Consider the following 25,819-nt stretch of genomic DNA (forward strand, 5'->3'; position numbering starts at 1 on the left):
CCGAGGCCTTTTAGTCAGCCGTGTGAAACCCACGTTTTCTTTTCTATTAATGGACATTAGCATAATCTTTTATTCAGTTCACTTGAAAAGAGGACTGAAGATTACCGTGATCTCGAGATGCCCCTCTTTTTTTATCCGTCTACGCTTACATTTCCATTTTCTCTGCTTCCGTCTTGCCTTCCGCTTCCCCTCAGTCACCTTTTTTGCCTCCTCCATTCTCCTTTTCAACCTCCTCCTCGTGCCCTTATGCCTTTCCTTTTGCTCCGTCTGTACCCTACCCCAGCGATGTGATGTTGAATGATGGCCTTGTGTCATTAGCTGTGTGATATGATGTATGAGAGTGGGAGTCTGTGGAGAGAGAGAGAGAGAGAGAGAGGAGAGAGAGAGAGAGAGAGAGAGAGAGAGAGAGAGAGAGAGAGGAGAGAGAGAGAGAGTGGGGCGGAGGCTTCATGGCCCTCAGATCCAGAAGGTTAATGGCATCAGTGGAGGGGAGCCCAGTTGGAGCAGCGGCACACTGCACAATTCATCAGGTGTAGACGTTTTTTGTAGGTGTGTGTGTGTGTGTGTGTGTGTGTGTGTGTGTGTGTGTGTGTGGGTGTGTGTGTGTGTGTGTGGTGTGTGTGTGTGTGTGCGCGCGCGCTAACTAGCTGTTAGAGCCACCCCCACCCCCTGTTCTGCGCGTTGTCAGTCATGCACTTATCACCAACAAGGAGGTTGCAGGGTGGGGGGTGGAGCTGGTTGTTGTGGGTGGATGCCGGTGGCAGTGGACAAAACAAAGGGAGATGGAGACGAGGAAAGGAAGTGAGCGGCTTCAGGGTAAATGGGTTAATCGACTGGTCCTCTCCTGTGCATCTCCTTTTGTTTATCAATAAGCCCGGTGGAGTCGACGGAGGCACTCTGATTAATGCATGATTCCTGCCACCTCTTCCCCCCCCCCCTCTCCTCCCCTTCTCCCCTCCCCCGTGAATGAGGGTTTGTGATGACATCAGCGGGAGCTAAACAGGCAGCTCTTAGCGGCCCCTGTTACTGGGAGGGAGTGAGGCTGGATTATTGGATGCAGGCAGGCACATTACTTCGCTTGTGTAGGAGATTTATTGCAGTGTGGAAAAAAAAAAAAAAAAAAAAAAAAAGACATGATAAACTCACGTTGTGTTGTTATCGCTGCAAAGCCGGATTGAAAAGAAGCAGTGGAACGGCACAACCCTCACACACACACACACACACACACACACGTATGCGCATATAAATAAATACTCATATCCTTACATGGTAACAGTCGCCGTGTCTTTACACTCACGCACAGACACACTGTAATTGAAGTTCCAGCAGACGCACGGCTTCCCGTTCGCTGATGCTGAGCTGGATGGTTGCTAGCGGAGGGATCTGTGCGGTGCTGTGGGGGTAATTTGTTTTGACAGTGTCTCTTATGATGGCAAAGAGTGCAGGGTGGAGGTAATCACCCTCGCTTGCTGTCAATAAGTGATTTAATTAGCGCAGCTCATTAGGCTGCCTCAGCAACATGCCCTGCTGACTTTGTGGTGCGGGTTTGCTGTTGTTTTTTGTTTTTTTCCCCCCGTACGTCTGTTCTCTAGCTGCGGGTCCATGTTTTTATCTCGTCGTACGCTCACCTACATTTTTGATTTCAGTTCTCTCTTTCGGTAAATTGAAAGCAAAAGGAATCAGCGGTTTCTATTCCATACCATTGTATTCGGCGGTGGACTTTTGTTGCGCCGTAGGGTAGCCATTTTGTGCAGGCACGCGTGTCTTTTTTTTTTTTTCCCTCACTTGTTGATGTGAACGGGGGAAGCGGGTGAAAGTGCTTTATCGAGGAGTCGCGTTCAGTTTCCTGATGGAGGAAGAGCATGAAAGGAGGAGCGGAGGGAGGAGGGAGAGAGAGAGAGAGAGAGAGAGAGAGGAGAGAGAGAGGAGAGAGAAGAGAGAGAGAGAGAGGAGAGAGAGAGAGAGAGAGAGAGAGAGGGGATCTTGTGCAAATGAATAATTTATAGAGGATTCCTGAATTGTTTGCCAAGGTGATGATGGCCCGACCTGTCTCTAAGCCAAAACAAACTGACGAGCAAACACACACGCTCTCCCCAGGGAGCTCGCCGAGGTTATTGGAGGCTGCGAGACATGCTTCATTTTGATAGCCAGGCTAGAGCGGCTGTAGAAACAGTGTTACACAATTAGTGTTTGTTGTGTGTGCCTGTGTGTGTGCTCAACCAGTTGTGAGTTTTGATGTGGTTAAATGGAAGAAAAGACGCTGTGTGTGTGTGTGTGTGTGTGTGTGTGTACATATATGAAGTGAATAATTCAGAATAAAATCTATAAAAGATATTGTTCACATGCTGGTTTGAAATCCGGTGTAATCTGTTGGAAAACGACTCATTTCCACATGCCTCCCTGCAGAGAAGGCCGTCAGTCACTTCAGTTTTGTGTGAACGAGCTCAAAATAGAATGACATGCACATGCAAAATATTCTTCATGCATTTGTAATGAACAAGATACCTCTAAGTGCCTCTTTCTTCCTCTGCTCTGGCTGAGAAGATAATTCCCAAACCCCCCCCCCCCCCAAACATCATATGCCACTTGGTTACTTCGCCAATTGAATCCTCGTCAGAGACTCTGCTCTCCACTTGGGGGGCTAATGCCTGAAGCGACAAACACCCAAATGGCTTTCAATGCACCATTGACGGAGGGATGCATTGGAGAGAGAGAGAGAGAAAGAGCCTCTCCAAGCTCTGGGTGCTACTAGACAACCCTGAGTACCTGTAATTGTGGCGCTGCAGCGGAAAGCTTCGGCTGGCTCAAAGGCTTCTGTTTTCAGTGGCTTTAAGTGATAATAAACTCTTTCCAGTGCCGGTCTCTGCCGCTAAAAGCACCGTGGCACATAGCGCCTCCGAAAGTGAAGCGCGAGTAATGGAAGAGTGCCGCGTGTCATTGGATTTGATGTGTTGCGAGTATTATTATTATTTTTTTTTTCTGCCAAATGGGCTGTGAAAAAGTCGTGTAAATAAGCCATGTGCCCGTTTGCCCTCCCTAACATGTGTGAACTCTGTCTGAACGGAGTGGAGTGACTCAATCCGAGAGGAAGGAAGGACAAGATGGAGCCGATAAAGGGCAGCGATTCGGTTGACCGCTTTCACAGTTGATGCGCGACTCATGCCCCCTCGCTCTCTCTTGAAGTGTAGCTGTAAAATGCACAAAAAGAAAAACAAGAATGGATGCAAAGGAAGTCTGTTCCATTGTTTTATTTCCTGGCTCCAAAGTAATATTTTGACTCTGGGGGTAAATTTCAGAGAAGTCGAAAGGTTTCGGGAACATTTAACCCTTAAAAAAAAAAAAAAAAGAAGGTGAACACAGCTCAGCATGATCTCAGCTCTCACAGTCTCTGTGCCCCAGCTGGCATTTCAGAATGAACCTTGCACACAGAAACCTGCGTCGTCGTTGTTGTTGTTGTTTTTAGCACATCACACCAAACGATGCAACAAACAAAGCAGAGTGCGCCTCAATTCCACGAATGTTTTTCGGCTTCCAGTGGAGGCTCTGGAGTGGTGATTTCCTATGAACAAATGGATGCCTTTCTTTGGGAACCCGTTTGTGGTGAGGGTTTGTAATGTTGCTGCTCTAATAGCCGAGTGTATCAGCATACCGCTGTTTTCTACAAGCCCCATGTTGCTCCCCTTGCAGCCATTTCCAGAGAAGTGGTGTGATACTGAAACACTCTAATCCTACTGTGTGTCATTGTATCAGCGCCCCGCTAATGATGATGGTTTATGAGTCTCCGTAGAGCTTCCTTTTTCTCTTGTCAGGCCCACCCCCCCCCCCCCCCCCCTCCCCCAGTACAGTCCCCTCCCCACTCCCCAGTTATCCCTCATTAATTTCCCGTGCCGATCAGATCGACAGGCCGAAAATTCAATTTAATGACCTGCCTCTTTGCTGTGCCTAATATGATTTTACAGGCTGTTCTGGTCAGGGCCCCGGCCCAATTTACATAACGATCAGCCGTGCCAGATAGCGTTGCCCCGGCAACAGAAGAGAGGGGGGGGGGGGTGAGAGAGGAGGAAGGAGGGAGGACACAGAGGAGAGGAGTGAGGATTAGTAGGGAGGGGTGTGAAGGAGGAGGGGGGGGGGGGGTCTGGAGGGAGGGAGGGAGGAGAAAGCACAGTGCGTCTAAGGTCACGCAGGAGGTTGTGAGATAATTCCTGACGGGGCCACAGCAAAGGTCCGTCCTCCTCTTCCTGTCTGCCCTCCTCCAAAATGAAAAGGGTGACACTGAGAGCTGGCTGTGCAAAAAAAAGGCCACCGGCACCTCCTGTCCCCCTTTTCCACTTTCTTCCCTTCTCCTCCCCTCTCCTCCCTCACCCTTTTCACAGTCAACGAGGTTAACGGAGGAAATGAGTGGATTGCAGCAGCGTATAAAACGGCGGGAAGGACCTCTTCACCCCCTCCACACACACACACACACACACACACACACACACACACACACACACACACACACACACACACACACACACCTGCTGGGCCTCCACCCATAATCTCTCAGAATCAATTAGTTCACCTCCCCCGGGTTCAGTCAAACTACATTACTTTAGTGTCAAATCAGACTTCCCTTCACTATTCACCCCCCCCCCCCCCCCCATCCTTCTCTTTTTATTCTCTCTACTTTTGTGTTCCTCTCCTTCCCCTCCTCTTTGTGTGGAAAGTACAGATTTTAAAAAAAGGAAATGGGGTTTGGGCAAACTGTCTTGGGACATTGGAGTGCGGTAGGTGGGCAGCGCAGCGTATCCATTTGTCCAAATGTAGCGCTGTAAAGTGCTCTGTGTGCGTCGAGTCCCGCAGTATCATCTTACTCTCCCGGCTAATATTCTGCGGTCGATACCGAAGATGCCTCTGATAGATAGGACCAGAGAGTTAACCAGTCTGCCTCGGTCTGCCCCACCCTTCTCCATGGGCCGTAATTATGAAGTATGGACCTCATTACGGTCTCTCCAGCCAGATGTTATTAGCATATTTCAGCCTCATAATGAAATAAGGCCTGAGTCTAATGGAGGCAGGAGAGAGGGGGAAGTAAATTTTGCTCGAAGGCGGTCCCAATTTAGTTAAGAAATACAGGGTCTGTCCGGATGGATGCTGCAAACGTGTGTGTGTGTGTGTGTGTGTGTGTGTGTGTGCGTGCGTGCACAAATGGACACACGTTCTGTTTTATAGGTAGTTTTAAGTGCTTGATCATAGTGTTGCCTGTAGCATGCGGTATACAGAAAGACGCTCACTCTATCATTTTCTCTCTCTTCCCCCGACAGACTGAGATTGCCAAACGTCTCAATGCAATTCTGGCTCAGATCATGCCGTTCTTATCACAAGAGGTGAGTGTCGCTCCAGCTTGCAGCGTGTTTTTTTTTTTTTTCCAACGGTAACTGTACAGGAAATTGCGAGCCTGGCTATTGTGCAGAGAGCCTTTTTTTTTTTTTTTTTTTAAGCACTTTAAGAAAAGCTAATTGAATTAGCGATTTTAGCAGCACGACCCCACGACATAAAATAAAGACCAGTAAACTTATTTGAGTCGCGTCGTCGCTCAAGAGTGCTGATCTGTGAAGCCAAACATGCAAGGACCTTTTTAAAGGAGCCTGCAAATACCCGCATCAAGTAGGCGACTAAAACCTCCCGATCTCCTGGCAAAAGATGTCACTTCAACTGTTTTTCAAATTAATTTCTCACGGTACGGCATACTTATCCTAACTGTCACTCTAAGAAATTAGTCCAGCTGCTGAAAACACCCACATGGATGGAAATCCTGCCTCAGGGATACACAAACATTGTTGCGCCAACTCTGCGCTTTATTGGTTGATATATTCTTTAATTAAATTCTTATCAGTGATTGATGGAGCATTGGTTGCATCATTAACGTCCCTTTTACATCCTATTAAACCCACTACGCGTCTTTTTATGGGTCTGCTTTGACTTTGAGCCGGATTAAATGACTTTTGTGCATTATCGAGCATATTTCTCCCCCCCTCGGCTAAAGAGCCCATTAAGCAGACTTTTTTTTTTTGTGGGTAAACCCATCAGTACAGGCCTGGATATGTGCTAATGCATTCTTCATTAGGAATCTAATCTGTGTGTGTTATGTGTCTTGCAGCATCAACAGCAGGTGGCTCAGGCTGTTGAACGGGCCAAGCAGGTCACGATGACTGAGCTGAATGCGATCATCGGGGTACGTGGACTTCCCAATCTGCCTCTCACTGTGTGTATACCCCCTTTTCTTACTTCATTTGACCCGAGGCCAGGGGGCAAAACTGCACGTATAGAGGAGGGCCGGCACTCCGGTGCAGACGCGTCTACTATTTAAGCGTGCCGCATTAAGCTTACGGGGTTTTATTTCACCTTTCTCGCGCCTCAGCTGAAGTGTTGCATGTCAAGGATAACCTGGGGAAAGGGTAATAGATTCAGCAGAGAAATAGGGGTGAAAAGGGGGGGAAAAAGGGAGTAGCTTAGTGTATTAATCTGCAACCATTTTCCTCCCTCCTGTCTGTGGCATTTGAACACTCAGACTGAATACAAACTAGCATGTCCTCCTCTCTTGTGCAGACTTGCCTCCTGTTCCCAGCGGTTTAACTATGTTTTTATTTAAGTTTGCAATGATGCTGTCAATATGGTGTTCACTGGTGTAATGTCTCTTGATTTGTTGGTTAACCATGACCTTGTCGGCACGCTGCGTTCAGTTCATAACAGCAGCTGTGCTCTGATTCCCTTCTCCTCAGAGTCAAAGACCATCTGATATACAGTAACACGGTCCCAGGCTGAGATCAGATAATGGTGTTTCTCTGATTTCACTTTGGCTGCACTTAAAAAGGTTCCAGCTATCGGGCTTACCTTTTTACCTCTGACCCAGCAGCAGCAGCAGCAGGAGGAGTTAGAGTGGTCAGGTTGGGACGAGCGATTGTGATTTGTAACCGAGCTTCCAGCAGCGTGGACGTAGCCGGTACTGAGCCTTTTGTAAGGGTTAGAGGGTGATAGATTTAGGCTGTATCCAAACAATGTCTGCAGAAAAGGAATAGCTCCTGTTCTTCTTACTCAGGGGAATTCACACACTGCTAGCTTTTGAAGTCACACCATATAAACAGCCTAAAATAGCTGCTTTTGGTTGTTGTTGTTAGGGCTGTAACCAACAATTATTTTCATTAATTAATCTGCCAATTCTTTTTTTTTTTGATTAATAATTGAATCATTTAGTCTATCAAATGTCAGAAAATAACCCAAAAATGCCCATCACAGTTTCAGTAAGACCCGGGTGCCATCTTTAAATTGGTTATTTTGTCCGTCCAACAGTCCAATGGTTAAGTTTACCATCACATAAGACGAATACATTCGCCAAATAGATTCCGGTTAGTGTGATTATATCATTTTTTTTATTTCTGTGTAACTTCCAGTGATTTTGTATTTTGTAGCCAAGTGAGAGATGTGGTATCTGTTAAAAGTCCTGGATGTCTCTGCTTGGTTGTTGTTGTTTTTTTTTACCCTATAGCTGTCTTTAAAGTACATTTTCTTATGTTTGATTCAATTGAGAGCATCTGCAGCGCTCTAAACGTTCACGGAGGAAAAGGAGTGCACTTCAAAAAATCGGTAATTGATCATTTAAGTGTGGCCACAACCCTAAAACACACACCAAATCCACTCTTGCCAAATACACACTTAAGTGATTTAGTCCTCCATCTGCTTTTATTTAAAACCTATCAGCCTAGCTGCTTTACGATAGCCAGCTTGGACGCAGATGGATAGCTGACCCTTTTGATTAGCCCTCTGTAGTTATAGGTTAGTCAGCGGTTAGCTAGTCTCACCGGTCAGAGGGGTCGAGTCTAATGAGAGGCAGATATCGAAATTCGATTAAGGTAAATGAGCCAGGAGCACAACCTCCAGTTTTCAAGGTAATTACTTCCCGTTTCCTTTTTCTTTTTTTTCCCTTTTCCAACCAGCTCAGTGAAACAACAGGAGTGACCCTGCCATCATTAAGGGTGGGCAGGGCCACACACACACACCACACACACACACACACACACACACACACACGCACACAGGAAAACACACTTTAATTATAGGGGCAAAGACACATGGCAGGTGATCAATCTCCATGTCCCCGCAGTGTGAGAGGGGCGGTGCTGCTGTAGTGTTCTTGTCATTAAAGTGATGTTCAGAGAGCACCAGACTCTGGCAGCTTCCTGCTGCAGCTAGATCAGAAAATAGCTTTGAGTCCACGCTTACAAACACTGACACGTGATAAGCGTTTGCCTATGTGATGCAATATATATATATATATATATATATATATACACATATTATATTAAAGTCCCCCGAACACCCAGCAGTGTCCTAACCCAGCTGGAGTTAACTGATGTCAGAAGACCTTTGGGACATAAGATGGACATTCTTAATGAGTTTCTGATTTTTGATAGACTGGAAAGATGTATTGATTGAAAATGATTATATTATTATTTGTTACAGCCCTAATCCTTTATTTTTATTTTATAAAAAATATGTTTTATTAGTATAAAATGTAGCATATTTTCTATAAAATCCACCTGTATTTCACCAAAGTGAAAGTCGACTCACCCGATCATGTGATAGCTGTCTGACTGCTGGGCGTATATAAAGACCTGTGAACTCTGCCCGGAGTAAACCCGTAGTTCATATACAGTATGATGATAATGATGCTTTTTGTAAAATGTGAATTGCTTCCATCATCTTAAACTACAAAAAAAAAAAAAAGCATAAGTCACCTACAACTTGAGTGGGCTGAACTGCGTCGAGACAAAGATGCAAACTAGTTTTGTCCGTGCTCCGACATGTTTTGCGTAGGTTTGGCCCGAGGCGACGCATGATTTGAGTGTGATTTGACAGAGGGAGCTTTCTATCGCGCTCCTCTCCATGATGTCGACCGTGCCAAAAGATTGTACTTTGATAATGTTTAACGAGTCAGTTACAGGTGGTGTGCTGCTTATCGCCTTATTCAAATGCTGTGGAACACCCAATGTAAAGTTACACTGCCTGGTTTTTTTTTTTTTTTTGCCAACAGTGATCTCCTCTGTCACAAGTTTGCATGTTTCATTTGCATGTGTATATTTACTTTATTAAAAACGGTCATATTTTCATCCAGTTTGAGTGTGTAGGCTTTTTATAAAGTAAGAGTCTGCACACGCACACACGGTGTGACTTATCAGCATCCACACACTGAGGTCTGTTACACGGAGCTAGCATATTGTGTCTCATAGCTGGTCCTTTTTTGTTTTTATTTGATGCTATTCATCAATAAGACATTAGCCTGGAATCACCAGCTTTATTATGAGACGCATTAGATAATAAATCAAGCTCACTGTTGTATTAAAGTATTGTTTTCAATTAGAGGAAACGATTAGTTCATTAATCAATTAGTTGATCAACAGTAGAGATGCACTGATTGTAGTTTTCTTGGTTTATTCCAATTTCCTAAAAAAAATAATAAATTTAAAACTATAATTGACAGCAAGGCTCCAGACTAACTTTATTCACCACCATGCCGAAAAATAACTTCAACCGCCCCGAATTCAGAGAAAACCATTCATAAAACAAAATGTTATTCTTTTATTTTGCTTCTGTCATCTACATGACTAACATTATGTGATTATTTCCATAAAACATGTCATAAATTTCCTCTCATATCCGTTTCATATTGCTGTAAAAACATCTTCAAACAACTCTTTTTTCTTTTTTTTTCTTTTTTTCTCAAAGTTCCTCGCCAAAACCTAAATATTACATTTGATCATATCGTGATAGAGTTATAATTTACCTTCGGCCAATACTCGCACACCTCAATGCCAGTCAATGCAACCTCTGTTAACGCTAGCTGTTGAGCTCCGCTCTGTCTGAGGACGAGCCGGTCACTGTGATTATTCTGAGCAGCATGATGGGAATGAATTACAATATCATAACTGTCTAAATGAGTTAGCTGTTCCAAATGTTTGAATCTTATTTTGGACTTTGGCGTTTGTATTTTCCTCTGCATCTTTTAATCAACAGAAAGTATATTCACTCTTTTGATAATTGAATGATTCCATTTAAAGCTAAAATGTCATAAAATGTCATAAATGTGAATAATTGATGGTTTTCGTTACTACTTTTGGTATTTTGGCATTTTGGACTGTTGATTGCACAAAACCAGCAATTTTGAAGACATCACCTTGCACTGTGGAACATTGTTACTTTTTATTGTCGTCTTCAGTTTTGTTGCTTGTATCATTTCTGGCTGAATCTCTCCTCTTCCTCTCTCCTTTGACTCAGCAGCAGCAGCCGCCTCATAGTGTCTACCCAGCCTTCATGGTCAGTGTTCAGGTTAACAAACATAGAGAAACAATCTGTTTTTACCAAGTGTTTTCAATTGCTTGCTGGCAGTCTAACATGTGTCTTTGTGAAGGTGGGGCTGGTGTCTTTCTGGAGACGAAGCATGTCTTTGGGTGTCTTTTTGTCCTGCCTCTCTCAGGTGTCTCAGATTTGACGTTATTTTTCTAGCCTCAAAAAAAACATTTTCCCCCGGAATCTCAATCCTTTAGCGAAGGATGTAGTCTAATCTTTGTCGCGACATCTGAAGAAAATATGACGATCCACAGAAGCTGTCGTAAAGCACGGGATAAGTAGGTAGCGTGGCGCTCATTGCCAGACTTATTAAGCCCAGACTGCCAGCTGGTTTGTGCTGGTGCTGTTGACGCTTGTTCCACCTGACAGTACTGTTCTGCTGGGAGCCAGCTTCGCCTAGTTAACTTTAATTGCCTGTTTCCTGTGGAAGTTGCCTGAGCTGTGGCGGCATTTACACATAATGAAAAAAGATAAGTGTGAAAGGAAGCCAGCTCTTTATCCATGAATATTGAATTGGAAGCAATTTATTTTCTGAATTTTTTTGCCCTCTTTCTCTCTCTTCCTCTCTCTCTTCCCCCCCCCCCCCCCCTCTCTCGCTCTCCCTCACCACAACCCTCCCTCGTCTCTCCTCGCTCCTCTCCTCAGCCATAGCTCGTTAATGAGGCTTCTTGATAATGATCCCTGCACGCTTTTCCTCATTAGGCACACTCAATAGGGACGTCCCTGACTCTCTCTCTCTGTCTCTCTCTCTCGCTCTCGCTCTCTCTCTCGCTCCCTTTCATTCTCTTGTTATTTTCTGATTCTGCCTCTCCCTCCTTTTCTTGTACTCTCTCTCTCTCGCTCTCTTTTTTATATATATATATATTTTTTTTACCCGCTTTTCCTCAACAAATGGGCTGCTCGGCACACCAGTACAATATCGATTAACAATGCCGCCCTTCAGTTGCTTCTATCCATTGTACGGTTTCAGGTCCAGCTCGACATAATGAGCTGACTGAATAATGGCCGGCCGCTAAATAAAGCTTTAAACGTGGTAAGCTACTAGATATAGCCTCGTCTAGTTTCTCCATTTTATTTAATGAATGTATGGATGAGGCTATTGAAGTTCTATCCAGCAAGCAGAATAGCAATCATGTTTTTTTTTTTTCTTCTTCTTCTTTGGAGAGGCAGTTGATGGATGTGCTAAGTGTTATTTAACCTTGTTTTAAAGCACTTGCTTCCCTCTTGCCTGAGTGGCTATTTAACTCCTGTCTATCTACTCGCTCCTCTCTGGCTGCCTCTCTCACACAGACATCCACGGCCTCTTGGGAAGTGTGTGTGTGTTTGTGTGTTTGTGTGTGTGTGTGTGTGTGTGTGTTCTCCACCGTGTCTGTGTTTAACAGCATTTTGCTGGAGGAGCAGGCATGTTTGCTTCGTTTCCCAGAGTGTTGAAAGGTTTTCAGGTTTTCAAGTGTAGACCTATTGATTTTTTTTTTTTTTTTTAAGCGACCCAACTGTGATTGAGGCACGCTGGTTTGGGAGAGAGCAAGAAAACGCTCCGTATCATCGCTGACGACCAGAGGTGACACGTCGAACATAGGTGTCACATAAAGGTCTCGTACCGTGATAAGACATTAGAAGCACTTTTTTAAAAACGGTGCAGCAGGATTGTTCATGGTGAGAAAAGAGCACCAGGTCTGTAAGATGCACCTGGAGGCCCTCATGAACAGCTCAGTCGTGTGCAGACCTCAGCACAGAGCTGGTTCAAACGGCAAATTCTGATTTTGATTTGTCAAGCTATAACGCCGAGTGTTCTCTGGTTCCCAGCTCCTCGTGATTTGCCGCTTTTTCTTTTTTTTTTTTTTACATCTTTTTGTAAATGGAATATATTTGTGTGTTAGACTGTTGGGGTAAAACAAAACCAATAATTTGCGGACATCACAGCCCTACTTTGCACTGCTGTCTTGGCACACGTTGATTCTTTTGAGTGTAATGTGATAAATCAGCTAGATTGTGTTTTTAGAAATGTGACATATAGCTGCCTCATTATGGAAGCGGCGGTCTGTCTTGGGACACAACTGCACGGCCAAAGATAAAGTAGCGATGTATTCCGTTTCAGTTACCTAACACTTTCAGCACAGACTGTGCATCTACAGCTATGAACAGAGTCCGTTTTCCCCTCAGACAGTGAATGAGCTGGATCAGCATGTTGGCAGTCACCGTCAGTCTGCTATTATGCATAAATGGTTTGGCCTTGAACTAAATGTTGTCAAAGCCAGCTCTAATGCATGAGTAGAGTGCGGTCATTCATGGATACACTTCCCAGCCGACCCACTTGTCCTCTGTCTTGTCTCCCTGCGTTTGTTTACAGCAGCAGCAGCTTCAGGCTCAGCACCTCTCTCACGCGGCTCACGGCCCCCCGGTCCAGCTGCCCCCTCACCCCTCAGGCCTGCAGCCGCCCGGCATGCCCCCGGTGACGGGCGCTGGCTCCGGCCTGCTGGCTCTGGGCGCTCTCGGCAGCCAGGCCCACCTGCCTGTAAAGGATGAGAAGAACCACCACGACCTGGAGCACCGAGGTGAGGATCACACACACACACACACACACACACACACACACACACACACACACACACACACCTGCAGCATTTTAGAAATGTTAATATTCATACAGGTTTTAGTACATTTCCTGGCTTATAATAATAATAACTTATAATTGATTCATAAAGCATCAATAAAGAATTGAAGCATTCAAAAAAAAAAAGCTATTAGTTCCAACTTATGAACCCTTTTATTAAAAATAACTCATTAGAAAGTGTTGCAATTAAAAAAAAATGGCAGCATCGCAGACACGAGAGTAATCTTTTAGCTGAATAATAATTGAATAACTGTTATCTGATACGAGTGCTGAGTCGTGGTGACACCCATACTAATTTGTGTTTTTGCTTGTCTCTCTCCTGGCCCCTCATCTTTTCACTTGCCTCTGGCCAATCCTCTGAAAGAGCGCGAGTCGAGCACGGTACGTTGACTCTCCTTCTCCTTCCCGTCTTGACTTTGCCCGTCTCTGGCTCACCGTGTTTGGTGATTAGGTGTGCTTTACGTGGACTTAAGCCCCACTTGTTCAATAGAAATTCGTGCTCTCTGTGTAGGCAGACGCACCTTTTTTTTTTTTTTTTGTACTCGGTGCAGGGTGGGAGGTTATAATGAAGTCTGGCCAAATAAGCCAGTGCCATCTAATCCAGGTGGAAAATGACTCCAATCACTGGGCGAGGATTAGTAGTCAGCTACCTCCTTTAATTTCAGCACAATTAAAAGCGACTTTGACTCTCCTTCTCTTCTTCGCTCACCACTTTAGAGGGTTCACTGTTGCATGTGTCCAGACTCCTTTTATCTACCTTCCTCTTTTCCTTTCCACATATTCTTTATTTTTCTGCTCTCTCTTCTTCTTATCTCACTCATTTACTCCATTCCACCACTCCCCCCCCCACACACACTCTGTCTCTCACTATCTCTCTCTCCTCCTTCTCATGTTAAAGTCCTTGTTTATTGGACTGGCTTAAAGCTCTCTGTTAGCTGGAGCGTAACGCTCTGTTGGATCTGCTCGGCCAGATTGAGTTCCCATTGACTGGCCATCCTGAATGGGACCACTCATGTCTGAAGGGAACCCAAACTCGTCCCCCATCTCATATGGTGACGAGCGGCTGCCAATACTGCCTTACCTGATCTCCTCACCGCCCTCCCCCATCTCTTCTTTCCACACACACACACACACACACACACACACACAGCGTCTTCCTGTAATGTTGTCTCAGGTCATCTGATACCAGAGTTGGAGGCAACTGCAGGGTTATTGAGTCTAAGCAATCCTTTAAAGGTCACAGGCTCAGACGCACAGACGGGCTGTAATACTGTAGGAGGTTTTTTTTTTTCGTTTTTTTTTTGGTCCGTCAGGAAGCATCTTCACACCAAACTCTCTGTGTGGCTTTTCTTTTCCACAGCAGTAGTTGAACACATTTCCATATTCTGACCTGACAAGAAGGGATGTGGATTTGGCAGAAAGTGTGCCATTAACTGTCCAAACCTTTTTTTTAACGTCACACTCTAACTCCGTCGTCCTTTCACTCAAGCTGTTACCTTCCTCCGCTGCTCGTCTTTCTCTCCCCGTTGATTTGCAGTCAAGAAGTCGGACATCTTCCTTCTCCCTCTTTCACCACATCTGTCTGTTTCTGATGAAGGCAGGGATTTGTTGAGCTGTCTGCCAGCGTCGGCCGGCCTCGGGGATTGCTCGGCTTCACCCCTCCTCTTCCTCCCTCCCTCCCTCCCTGCCTGTCGGCCTGTTTGGCAGTGCTACACCCCCCTCCACCCCCCCCCCACCCCCTCCCCTCCACCCCCACCAGTGCCCAGACTACAAAAACCCCGTTTGCAGCTTCTGAGAGAGTGCCAGCCTGTCAAGGCATTTCCACTAGTGGGGAGAACTCATTGCCACACTGCTACGCTCTCATTGCTTGCCAAGTTCCTTTCCTGTTTTGCTCTCTTGTCTTTCTTCCTCTTATTTTTTTTCTTCTTTTTCTTCTTATTTTCTCACTCTGCCTCTTTCATGGGTCTTTTCTCTGCTGGCAACACCCTCTTTGTGTCTTCACATTGCACTCATGTCCAGGTTCCCTCAATGGCCTCTTTCTTTTCTTCCTCTTTTGATTTTCATGAACTTTGCTGTCATTTTCTGCCGTTTAGTCACCGACCTGCAATAGCGCACACACACGCACACACACGCACACGGCCACACTCATGGACTCCAGCCCACACTCATGGACTCTCCAGCAGTCATGACCGTTGGTTTTGCAGTTACATCGTGAGATATTTTGGTCACTTTTGTTTTTATTTGCATGTCACAGGCGAGCATAAAGTCAGGAATGTAAGCTGTGTTTGGTTTGAATTGTTAATGTAGCTTCAAGCGTGTCCCTGACCAGGTCACTATGAGGGTCTTCAAGAGGATTAGATGTCAGGGTGTGTGTGTGTGTGTGTGTGTGTGTGTGTGTGTGTGTGTGTGTGTGTGTGTGTGTGTGTATATGTATGTATCAAATATCCCATGCTGCACTCTGCTCCCACCTCACATTTTCTCTCCACCTCTCCTCAATCTGTCCTACGTATCCCCTCGCTTGCGAGTTCATGCCTTTTGTCTTCCAGAGGCGTTTTGTGGGTTTGCTCAGCTGCCTTGTCTGTTTCCTCCTTGCTCCGCTGCCTTGGCAGCAGCAGCAACAGCAGGACTAAGCTGTCCCAGAATCCTCTTCTGCACCTTCTGTCCCAAATCAGTCCAGCTCAGTCCAGGAGCATTGTGTGTTTTAGCTTTACAGTCAATATTGTCACTGCTCCGACAAAGGAAAAGGCTCCAGAGCCATGCCTGGACTTAAACGCACCATTTGGTTTTCTGGCTCTTCTTGTTCTCTTCTTGCTGCATTTGAGCTCCCACATATTCACTCGAATGAGGGGCATATGCTAGCAGGGCAGTGCTCACTCTTTTTTTCAGTCTCTTGCACTAAATGTTATTTATTTACAAGAGTCACACTGTTTGTTACTCCAGAAGGGTTCAAATGGAGCAAGATGACATTTCCTATGTTGGCAGTATGTTGAGGACGCTAAGACGCAAAGGTGTAACGCACTGCGAGGGAACTGACGTGGTCTGGCTGCATCTTGTTGTTGTTGTTGGCAGAATAACTCGGTGTCGCCGTCAGACAGCCTGCGGGCGGCGAGTGAGAAGCACCGAGGCTCTTCAGATTACAGCCTCGACTCCAAGAAACGTAAAGTGGACGACAAAGACAGCATGAGCCGATATGTGAGTGTTTATTGGTTTTATTGTTCGAGCTAATCAGTTTGAAGCGCTCCCACTCGAGCTGTGGGCGGGATCCCGAGCGTGTGTCTGATTGTGTTTTAACTTGGTGTGTTAGGCTACTCTTGAAACATGTTACACTTCAGGACACAAGTCAAGTGTGAGCAAACCAAAACATCAAAACAACCGGTTTATTTCCCTTTATTCTATTATTTAACCACCACAGTTTTGGCTGTGGGTCTTTGAATTCCTAATAAAAGAAAGTGTCCTGGAAAGGAGCATCTACAGTAATGTGGCTCAAATTTAAAAGTAACAGACCGTGTTTAATTGGCACACTTCTAATTGATCAATGTAATGCTAAGCTGGTGCCTCCTTGAGTCTTTTAGTCAAGACTTTTCGTCAAGAGGCGAGTATACAATTCATCCGTCATGAAGAATGTCTACTATAATTAATGAATATGAATGTGCTTTGGTAGAAATGGACCAGTTCTTTCAGATAAATTCTTCTGGATATCAACTGACTCACATAAACCAACCTACACACTTCTTTCCAGGAAACATTCATGGCATTGTAATTATTAGGAAATAATAAAAACTGTAAAATAAAGTGTTACATAGTCTCATTTGATTTGTGTAGACAGTATCTTAAATAATAATAAACTAATGCCAACAAAAGGTTCCAAATCCATAAATCTGGTCTTTGATGTTGATCTAGTGTTCAGAGAACTCGCTGTGCTGTTTGTGATCTCCCAGCAATGTTAAGCATGTCCCTCCCTTTGTTTTCCAGGACAGTGACGGAGACAAAAGTGACGACTTGGTGGTGGATGTTTCCAATGAAGTAAGACTTCGTTTGAACCGAGCTGCTCGGCCGCATTCCTGTGTGAACGCTGCACAGAAACTAAACACAGCGCTCTTTTGTCTTTGGTCTGTGGACGCCTCAACACCTTTCACAGCGTTGCCAAAAAGTCTGTCATAATATTGGTTGTGTGTGAGTGTGTGTGTGTGCTTACTTGCTGTATTTCTTTTGCTATTCATGCAGAAAGTAATACAAAGAGAAAAGGGAGTGACAGGTGAATGAAAAGTGTGTGTGTGTGTGTGTGTGTGTGTGTGTGTGTGTGTGTGTGTGTGTGTGTGTGTGTGTGTGTGTGTGTGTGTGTGTGTGAGGGAGAGTATGAGCACGCACAAGTATATTTATCTGTGTTTGCACATGAGGCCCCAGTTTGTTTGACCTACATGTACATGCCAGTGGCTTTCCTCCGCTCTGTTTGCTCAGTCTCGCTCTCCGTCTGTCTCATTTAACTCTGCAGGATCCGGCCACCCCTCGAGTCAGCCCCGCTCACTCTCCTCCGGAAAACGGCCTGGATAAATCACGAGTCCTGAAGAAGGACGCCGCCCCCAACAGCCCCGCCTCCGTCGCCTCCTCGGGCAGCACGCCGTCTTCCAAAGCAAAGGACCACGCCCATGTGAGTGACACGCCGAAAAGACTAGACGGAAGATGAAATAGGGCAGTTACAGTGGAGGGTGAAGTGACAGACTAAAGGGCATTTGTCAAGTGAAGTGGGTGTCTGTGTGCAGGACTAATGCGTAGGAGGCTTAGCGGTTGGCTGCTATGAGGGGCTTGAAGGGGCAGAGATGCACTCTCAGGAAATCAAACCCTGTGGCTCACTCCTCTCAATCTCCTTTATGGCTTACCCAATAAATGGTCATTTCTTCCCTGGCCTGAGGCTGTAAATAACCCAGAGACACAGCAGCGAGGGAACTGCTGTCTCCCTCTTTTCTTGCTTCGCCCCCCCCCCCCCCCCCCTTTTCTCTTAAGCTCTCGCTAACCAGGCTAAAACAATCCTCAATCATCGGTTTTACATAAACCATTTCTCTGAGGATTAAAGAGAGACTTACAGTCCACATCACTACCCTCCACATCTGTGTCACCCAGCCTCTCTCTCCATCGCTCATTAGTGTGTGTCACCAAACTAAACCCTCCAGTCCTCTTGCTCCATCTGCAAAGAAAGAAAGAAAGATGGATTCCTTATGAGCGAAGTGCTTGGGCCACCATGTTGTTTGTTTAGTCGCTTTTAACAAGCCTGACTGCTACCACACACACACACACACACACACACACACACACACACACACACACACACACACACACACACACACACGCGCGCATGTGGCTGTAATGGAAGTGTCAGTGTTGGATTGGATTACCTTGAGCCGTCCACTCAGATTGTCACTCTGGATTTCTCTAAAAATGAGGGTATTTTTGACTCCCTTGGGGATTTTTTGATTTTTTTTTTACACTGGTGTGTTTCATTTTGTGTGTGGCTGAGAGTAAGTGAACTCACAACTTTCAGTTAAGTGGATACTAAATAAGGTTTCACCCGAAGATTAAAGACTATTTGTGTTTTTTTAGAATGACAAGTCGTCCACACCCAGCCTGAAGTCCAACACACCTACTCCGAGGAATGAGGCTCCAACGGCAGGAACCAGCACTACTCCGGGACTACGGCCTCTCACAATGGGCAAACCACCCGGCATGGAGGCGTTGGGTATGTAAACAACTTCACTGATTTTGCTTAGAAACAAGTTCAAATGAGATTATACTTCTCCAAAGATGCATGCAATGTGCTTTTCTTCCTATTATGTGATAATAAACGGAATACTTTTAGGTTTTGGAACGCTGGTCGGACATAATAAGCATTTAAATGACATCAAATCGGGCTTCAGTGACTTGTGATGGCCATTTTTCACTATCTTGTGACATTTTATAGACCAGACAATCAATGAGGAAAGTACTCTGCAGATGAGTTGATGAATAATGATTAGATTGAGCATTGATTCATGACCTTGGAAATAAAAAATCCATTAGCAGCAGTTCTGGAGCTTTTGATCGTATCACACGATCTGTAATGAACCACAGTTCTGTGTTTTATAATGGTTTTTTTTTTTTTATTATCGTCTCTCCCGTCTGCAGAGTTTCTATTAAAATGCTCTCCTCTCTCCTCTAGCTGCCCCGGCGCTGCGGACACCTCTGTCCATCGCGGGTTCCTACGCCTCCCCGTTTGCGATGATGGGTCATCATGAGATGAACGGATCCCTGACCAGCCCGGGCGTCTATCCGGGTCTCATTTCACCGCAGATGAGCGTCGCAGCCGCTGCCGCCGCCTATGGACGCTCACCAATTGTAACTATTTCAGCTTCTACATAGAATGCTTGAATCCAATGAAAAAACGACTTTGAGAAATTTAAGCATTATTTCCACAACTCATTGTGAATATTTATGCTTGGCTGGCTGCAGCCTGGTGTGTGTGTGTGTGTGTGTGTGTGTGTGTGTGTGTGTGTGTGTGTGTGTGTGTGTGTGTGTGTGTGTGTGTGTGTGTGTGTGTGTGTGTGTGTGTGTGTGTGTGTGTGTGTGTGTAATGAGATGGTACAAAGATGGCGTAGCTCCTTTACTTTGATGTTCGTTAGTTAGCATTCTAAAGGCTTTTAAAATAAAATGCCTCTCCGTGTTTGAAAATCTCCCAGGCTTTCATTAGCATTAGCAAGTGGGATGTTGTAGCCTTGTGTAAAGCTTCTCTGTATGCAACGAAGCTGAGTCTGCGCCTTTTTCAAGGGATTTGCCTGGAAAAGATGGAACGAGAGTTCCTCAGGGCCTTGGCGGTTAAAGCGAGGCGTACATTTTAATTAGAATATTAGCTTTGTCTAATTAGTCTTTGCAGGTTATTGGTTGTTTGTTAACTCCTGGCTGTTCTTGGTCATGCAGGCAGGGTTTGACCCCCATCCTCACATGAGAGCTCCAGGCCTGCCAGCCAGCCTCACGTCCATTTCTGGAGGAAAACCGTGAGTATTTGGCCTTTTGGATTAATTAGCGATATAACAAGAGAGCATATACATCCAGGCTCAAACTGACTCATATTTCCCTTCCTTTGTCCCCCCCCCCCCCCGCAGAGCTTATTCTTTTCACGTTAGTGCAGATGGTCAGATGCAGCCCGTGCCCTTCCCTCCAGATGCACTGATTGGCCCGGGCATCCCGCGCCACGCCCGCCAGATCAACACATTGAGCCACGGGGAAGTGGTGTGTGCCGTCACCATCAGCAACCCCACACGTCACGTCTACACCGGCGGCAAGGGTTGTGTCAAGATCTGGGACATCAGCCAACCAGGCAGCAAGAGCCCAGTGTCCCAACTCGACTGCCTGGTAATTTGCATCTTGTTTTGTTTTTGTTTTTTTTTTACAAGGAAATGTTTGTTAAAGAGTTTTAGATTTGTATTATTAATGTGGAGGTTTCAAAGTCATCCGAACAGAAACCTAATGTACTCATTTCATGAGGTCTATGCAATCGACCTCCTTCATTAAGATTTTTTTTTTTTTTGAGCATCAAATGTAGCCTGACTCCAGATCCCAACAGACAGAGATGTGAATAATTCAGCAAAGTGTCTCACTGCTGTGCTGAAATAATCCTTGGTGGGGGAAAAAAAACAAAAAAAGAAGCCTGCTGAGTAATGATGTTCTGATTGGCTGACCCTGTCTGCCATTACCCAGCTCATTACTTCCTCCCAACTGCCTCCCATTTCTCATTTTGATACTGTGGCTTCATGCCATTCAACTCGCATGGCCCCCAACACCCTTAAGGTGCGTCCAGAGTGCAATTGGGTCTTATAAAGCCATCGGGGTGCCGATTTTAATCCGACCAAGAGCTTCCACACTCTTATTGATCTGTCTTCCTGCTCTCTTGGAGCCTGGCCAACAGCTGCAGCCTCACTCTCTCCCTGCATCTCTTGTTAAAGCTGACATCCACATCTTCACTCTAACACACAAAAAAAAAAAAAACAGACGGCAGCAGCCTGAGAACTTCACTTGTCAAAGAAAATCTCCTCTGAAGTTAAAGTGGAGATGGTCTCGACGTGGACATGCTGCTAATCTTTTTTTTTTTTTTTTTTTTTTTTTTTTTTTTTTTCTTTCCTCAACAGAATTGTAATCGTCCTATTCAAGTAGCTGTTTCACATTTTGAAATGACATCAAGATCGTGATGACACTTGTTTCTCTTCCAGAACAGGGACAATTATATCCGCTCCTGTAAGCTCTTGCCCGACGGCCGCACCCTGATAGTGGGTGGCGAGGCCAGCACCTTGACCATCTGGGACCTGGCCTCACAGACGCCCCGCATCAAGGCCGAGCTCACTTCCTCTGCTCCGGCCTGCTATGCGCTGGCCATCAGCCCCGACGCCAAGGTGTGCTTCTCCTGCTGCTCGGATGGAAACATTGCCGTGTGGGATCTCCATAACCAGACCCTCGTTAGGTCAGTAGTTAGTATTTTTACTTTTGTTTCAAGCGCTGACTGAAATACTTTATTAACTCAGGGTGGATGTGTGCTTCTTGCATTCTTTAATACGCCGCTCATTGTGTTTTGAAGAATAGAATAGTTGGCCATCAACACAAGGTGGAAGGCTTAGTCCTCTTGTTTCTGACTTGATGTTTGGTGTCTTGGGGGTGTTCCAGGCAGTTCCAGGGCCACACAGATGGAGCCAGCTGCATCGACATCTCCCACGACGGGACCAAACTGTGGACCGGAGGGCTCGACAACACCGTCCGCTCCTGGGATCTGAGGGAGGGCCGACAGCTCCAGCAGCACGACTTTACCTCACAGGTAGAGAGAAGCCTGTAAAAAAAGGAATAAACTACATCTCAAGTGTTGGGGAAGACACACAGATGAGTGATTCTTGGTCAACATTGCTGTTTCCTTGTTGCAGATCTTCTCGTTGGGCTACTGTCCCACTGGAGAATGGCTGGCTGTGGGCATGGAGAGCAGTAACGTGGAGGTGCTTCACCACACCAAGCCTGACAAGTACCAGCTGCACCTGCACGAAAGCTGCGTCCTCTCACTCAAGTTCGCCTACTGTGGTAAGTAACGGGCTCCCTACCGCACACACACACCACAGGAGTAATGAAAGAATATGTAGGCATTCCATTGCAAGGAGATCTAAAGGTTTCATTGTAAGTGTGAAAGAGTGGTGAGTGGAGTTTTGCTGGGGGAATATTTGACTCCAGACCTTAAATCCTAAATACTGCCCTGCTGTGAAATTTGGGGAACATGGATTTCTTGCAAAAAAATAATCTTGGTATCTAGGCAGAAACCAGTTCCTAGAGCCGTGTCTGATTCTCACAGTCCAGAGGAGTATTATCTGTAGTATCAGCATTCAGACTTACTGGTTGGTTGTGTTGGAGACAACTTGTCTGCGCAAAAAAAAAAAAAAAATGAGGAAGCAACGATTTTTTTTCTAGATGTTAAAATGATTGAAACCTTCAGTAAATGTGATTCAGTCACTTGCCGGTTGAATGTACGATTAAAATGCTGTTTATTGGTGAGAATTTGTTTTAAAAAACACAGACAGGCGTCATTCTGTACAGTCTGAATTGCACATAACAACATGCTCATTACATTTGTCGCTGCTTTTTTTTTCGGTTTAGATCGTTGTGCCTGCTGGGCAGACCAGCTGGTGTCAAGTTTAAAGCTCAGACAAATGAGGTTTCACTTTCGCCTCACTCAGTATTCATTCCTCCTCACGAGACCCTCACAGCAGAACTGGTTAATTCAAATGACACTCACTGCTTCAGAGCTCTTGCTGCCACTAATTCAATTATTACCCAACTAGTCAGTTGGGTAATTAATCAGAGGGTGATTTAAATAATTATCAGAGTGGAAATGGTGTGTCGTCGTCTTCATTATGTGCGTTTTATGATCGTTAATGTGATGGTATTTCCCCCAATAAGGTTTTTCACAGAGTCACTCGTTAGCTGATGTTGTGGGTTGGAGGAAGAGTGTGAATCTATTCTAAGACTAGAGACACGCTGTGTGTGCAGAATCTTCCATGGAAGTAGCCAGTCAGGAGAGAGAAAATCCCAAATGTGGTGGCACATTCTAATGCCACTCTTCCATCATATATACACTGATCTTAATTGATGTCATCCCAATTGTTTACATGCAGTTAATAATTTGAATTTGGCTTTAGTAGTCAGCTGTTTGGAAAACTGTGTGTGTGAATCGGCACCCCGTACCGTCAGATTATATTCTCAAGACATCTGTTTTATGTTTGCAGGTAAATGGTTTGTGAGCACAGGGAAGGACAATCTGCTGAATGCATGGAGGACTCCTTATGGCGCCAGCATATTCCAGGTAACTACAACAACCACACGCACACACATTACAAAAAAAGGTGCCTTCACAACCAATTTAAAGGTATGTTAAATCATACAAAATAGAAGCAAAATAGCGGTTATTCCCAAGAGTCTGCGGTCTTATTATAAAAACGCTGTCTTACTAATCGTGTAGATAATTCAGACAGATAAATCTTGTGTCGAGCTAAAAACGTATTGCAGTCATTGGCGGTTTATGAGTAGCGTTACTTTGTGGGTCTTTCACCGCCTATTTATCGTTCAATAAAAACCATAAACAAACCGCAATGCTTTCAGAAAGTACTCCGAGGCTCTCATAACAACGGCATTATTCATGCTAATTCAACTGTAATTAAAGAAAGCTGCGTACCGAACTGTTCTAGACAAATACACACACCTGTTCAGCCCTGTTCAGTCGGCTGATTAAGCATCTTTCATAAAACTAATGACGGGATTAAGAAAACCAAACAAAACAACCACATATGAATGAAGGCTTGTCCTCCTCTAACTTGAGCTTCTTCCTTACTCCCACAGTCGAAGGAGTCGTCCTCCGTCCTGAGCTGTGACATCTCCGCCGATGACAAATACATCGTGACGGGATCCGGCGACAAGAAGGCCACCGTCTACGAGGTCATCTACTAGAGAGAAAGGAGGCTCCTGCTTCAGCACTGATGAAGAAGACTTTTACTTTTCCCTCCCGACCATCCGTCTGTGGACTACAACACGCTAAAATGAACTACAGATTTGGCGGCGATCGATGGAGCCGTTTGGCCGAAGGATGCTTGTGCTGGAAAGAAGCTTTTCTGTACTTGTTTTGGAAGGTTTATTTTTTTGGTTACACATTTTTTGTGTGACTCCCCCCCTTTAGAATATTTGGGTGTAACCCGATGAAGCGGCGCTTCATTTCTGAGAACCTCGTTCCCCCAGACGTCTTGTGAAAAGTGTACATATCGGATTAAATAAAAGACACTTTATATATATTATAAAATATATATATTTTCATGTCCTGGGTGTACTTGTGATCAATTTTTTTTTTTTTTTTTGCCCACTCTGTCTTATGCCATGATATTTGAGTGGGAAAGCAGAACATAGATTAGAACTTTTTAACAATTTTACTCTTGATTTTCTTAAAGCACATTCTCCGGGCTGACCTTTTCAGAAATCAAACCGAGGAGCATGAATCTTGTAAGTAGGACGTTTTGTGGAGATTTTTAAAAGGCCTTTTTGTCACAGTGCTCTTACCGGACAATGGATACGTGGAGTCCTCTGACTCCGGCAGAGACTCGGCTGGTTTGGACCACTGTGGGATGGAGCGGGACACTGATTCAGGAAAAGAAATGGATGTAAATTTAATTCATATATATATATATCTATATATATATATATAAAACAAAAGACCTTTTTAAAGTGTACTGCTCTGTCTGTGCTATCGTTCTCCCTGTTTGTTTTACCTTGTTGGATTATGGGAGATGGGAAACGTTTAATGTTTAGCCTAACCCTTGGACCTCAGTTGGCAGCAGAAGCATTGCAGCAGGCACAAACTGGACGAAAATGTACCATTGATTTCATGGTTACAGACTAAACTCAAACAGTTCAATCTGCGCTATTGGAATCCTTCTGCCCTTTGTATCTTATCAATATTCCTGGAATATGTTTGGCTGGCGGAGACATGTAAAATGCTCACGGGGACGGAGGGAACAGCACTTAAATGTGAACACAAATGAAAAAGTCGGGGTCTCCCACGTCGACGGTAAGAAACGGTGAATCGTTCTGGTTGTACACTGTGCTCCTGATCCTGTCAGCATTTCCCACAAAAAAAAAAAAAAAAAAAAATCTAAAGGAGCGATAAGCGCTGGCCCTCTGAATCACACCAAAGTATGTAGCAAATGCTGTCAGCACTGAAAAGAAATGTACAGTTGTTAATAAATCAATAAAACAGTTTTTGTAGAATGGCCCATTTCCTTGTGATTGACCTACCGAGTCTGACTGTTTCATCACCGTTTAGGACACTGAGATCATGTCTGTAGGATGTTGTTGTGGTGTAATGGTTCTGAAACAGAGGTCTGGTTTTTCTTATCCACCCGCCACCCCAAACAAAAGAAAATACAAGGTATGAACCCAACTGGAAAATCGTAGCACATTTTGGGGGCTTTGGCAACTAATAGTTCCGTGTTAAGAGGAAAATGGTATGAAAAATATAAAACTTGAGTTTAGACTCAAAAAAATAAACAGTTGATAAAATATGATGTACTTTTTGAAGTTCATGTGATACACTTAATGCAAAAAGCTAATCGGCTAGCATCTTCACTGCCAACCAGCGGTGGAAGAAGTATTCAGATGCTTTACTTTATGTGGACGTCAGATCAGTGTTTATGGTAAATGTAGTCGAATGAAACGATGCATTCTTCAGTACTGTATCCGACCCATTAACACTCTGGTGTTCAGCCTGTAAATTCACATGTTAAA

General features: G+C 44.9%; 1 protein-coding gene across 10 annotated transcripts in view; it reads left to right on the plus strand.

Annotated features, from left to right (window-relative positions):
* The window catches only part of LOC137882227 (transducin-like enhancer protein 3-B), a 30,644-nt gene extending 5,350 nt beyond the window's left edge, over nt 1-25,294 (plus strand). The window contains exons 6-22 of one of the 10 annotated variants that reach the window (XM_068724422.1): nt 5,304-5,366; nt 6,140-6,244; nt 10,312-10,350; nt 12,734-12,938; nt 13,362-13,378; nt 16,067-16,189; nt 16,970-17,020; nt 17,490-17,645; nt 18,593-18,728; nt 19,188-19,363; nt 19,943-20,019; nt 20,128-20,377; nt 21,232-21,479; nt 21,680-21,827; nt 21,931-22,081; nt 23,278-23,354; nt 23,888-25,294. In XM_068724422.1, coding sequence (XP_068580523.1) covers nt 5,304-5,366; nt 6,140-6,244; nt 10,312-10,350; nt 12,734-12,938; nt 13,362-13,378; nt 16,067-16,189; nt 16,970-17,020; nt 17,490-17,645; nt 18,593-18,728; nt 19,188-19,363; nt 19,943-20,019; nt 20,128-20,377; nt 21,232-21,479; nt 21,680-21,827; nt 21,931-22,081; nt 23,278-23,354; nt 23,888-23,995 — 2,130 coding nt within the window. In that variant the 3' untranslated portion in view covers nt 23,996-25,294. Of the gene's footprint in view, nt 1-5,303; nt 5,367-6,139; nt 6,245-10,311; nt 10,351-12,733; nt 12,939-13,318; nt 13,379-16,066; nt 16,190-16,969; nt 17,021-17,489; nt 17,646-18,592; nt 18,729-19,187; nt 19,364-19,942; nt 20,020-20,127; nt 20,378-21,231; nt 21,480-21,679; nt 21,828-21,930; nt 22,082-23,277; nt 23,355-23,887 lie in introns of all 10 variants that reach the window. The other 9 variants (XM_068724417.1, XM_068724419.1, XM_068724418.1 and 6 more) reach the window with 9 other exon arrangements.
* Nucleotides 25,295-25,819: the final 525 nt, after the last annotated feature.

The sequence above is a fragment of the Cebidichthys violaceus genome, unplaced genomic scaffold, assembly GCF_023349555.1.
Source record: "Cebidichthys violaceus isolate CVI_PGR_0920_01 unplaced genomic scaffold, fCebVio1.0.p SCAF_30, whole genome shotgun sequence".
Lineage (NCBI taxonomy): Eukaryota > Metazoa > Chordata > Actinopteri > Perciformes > Stichaeidae > Cebidichthys > Cebidichthys violaceus.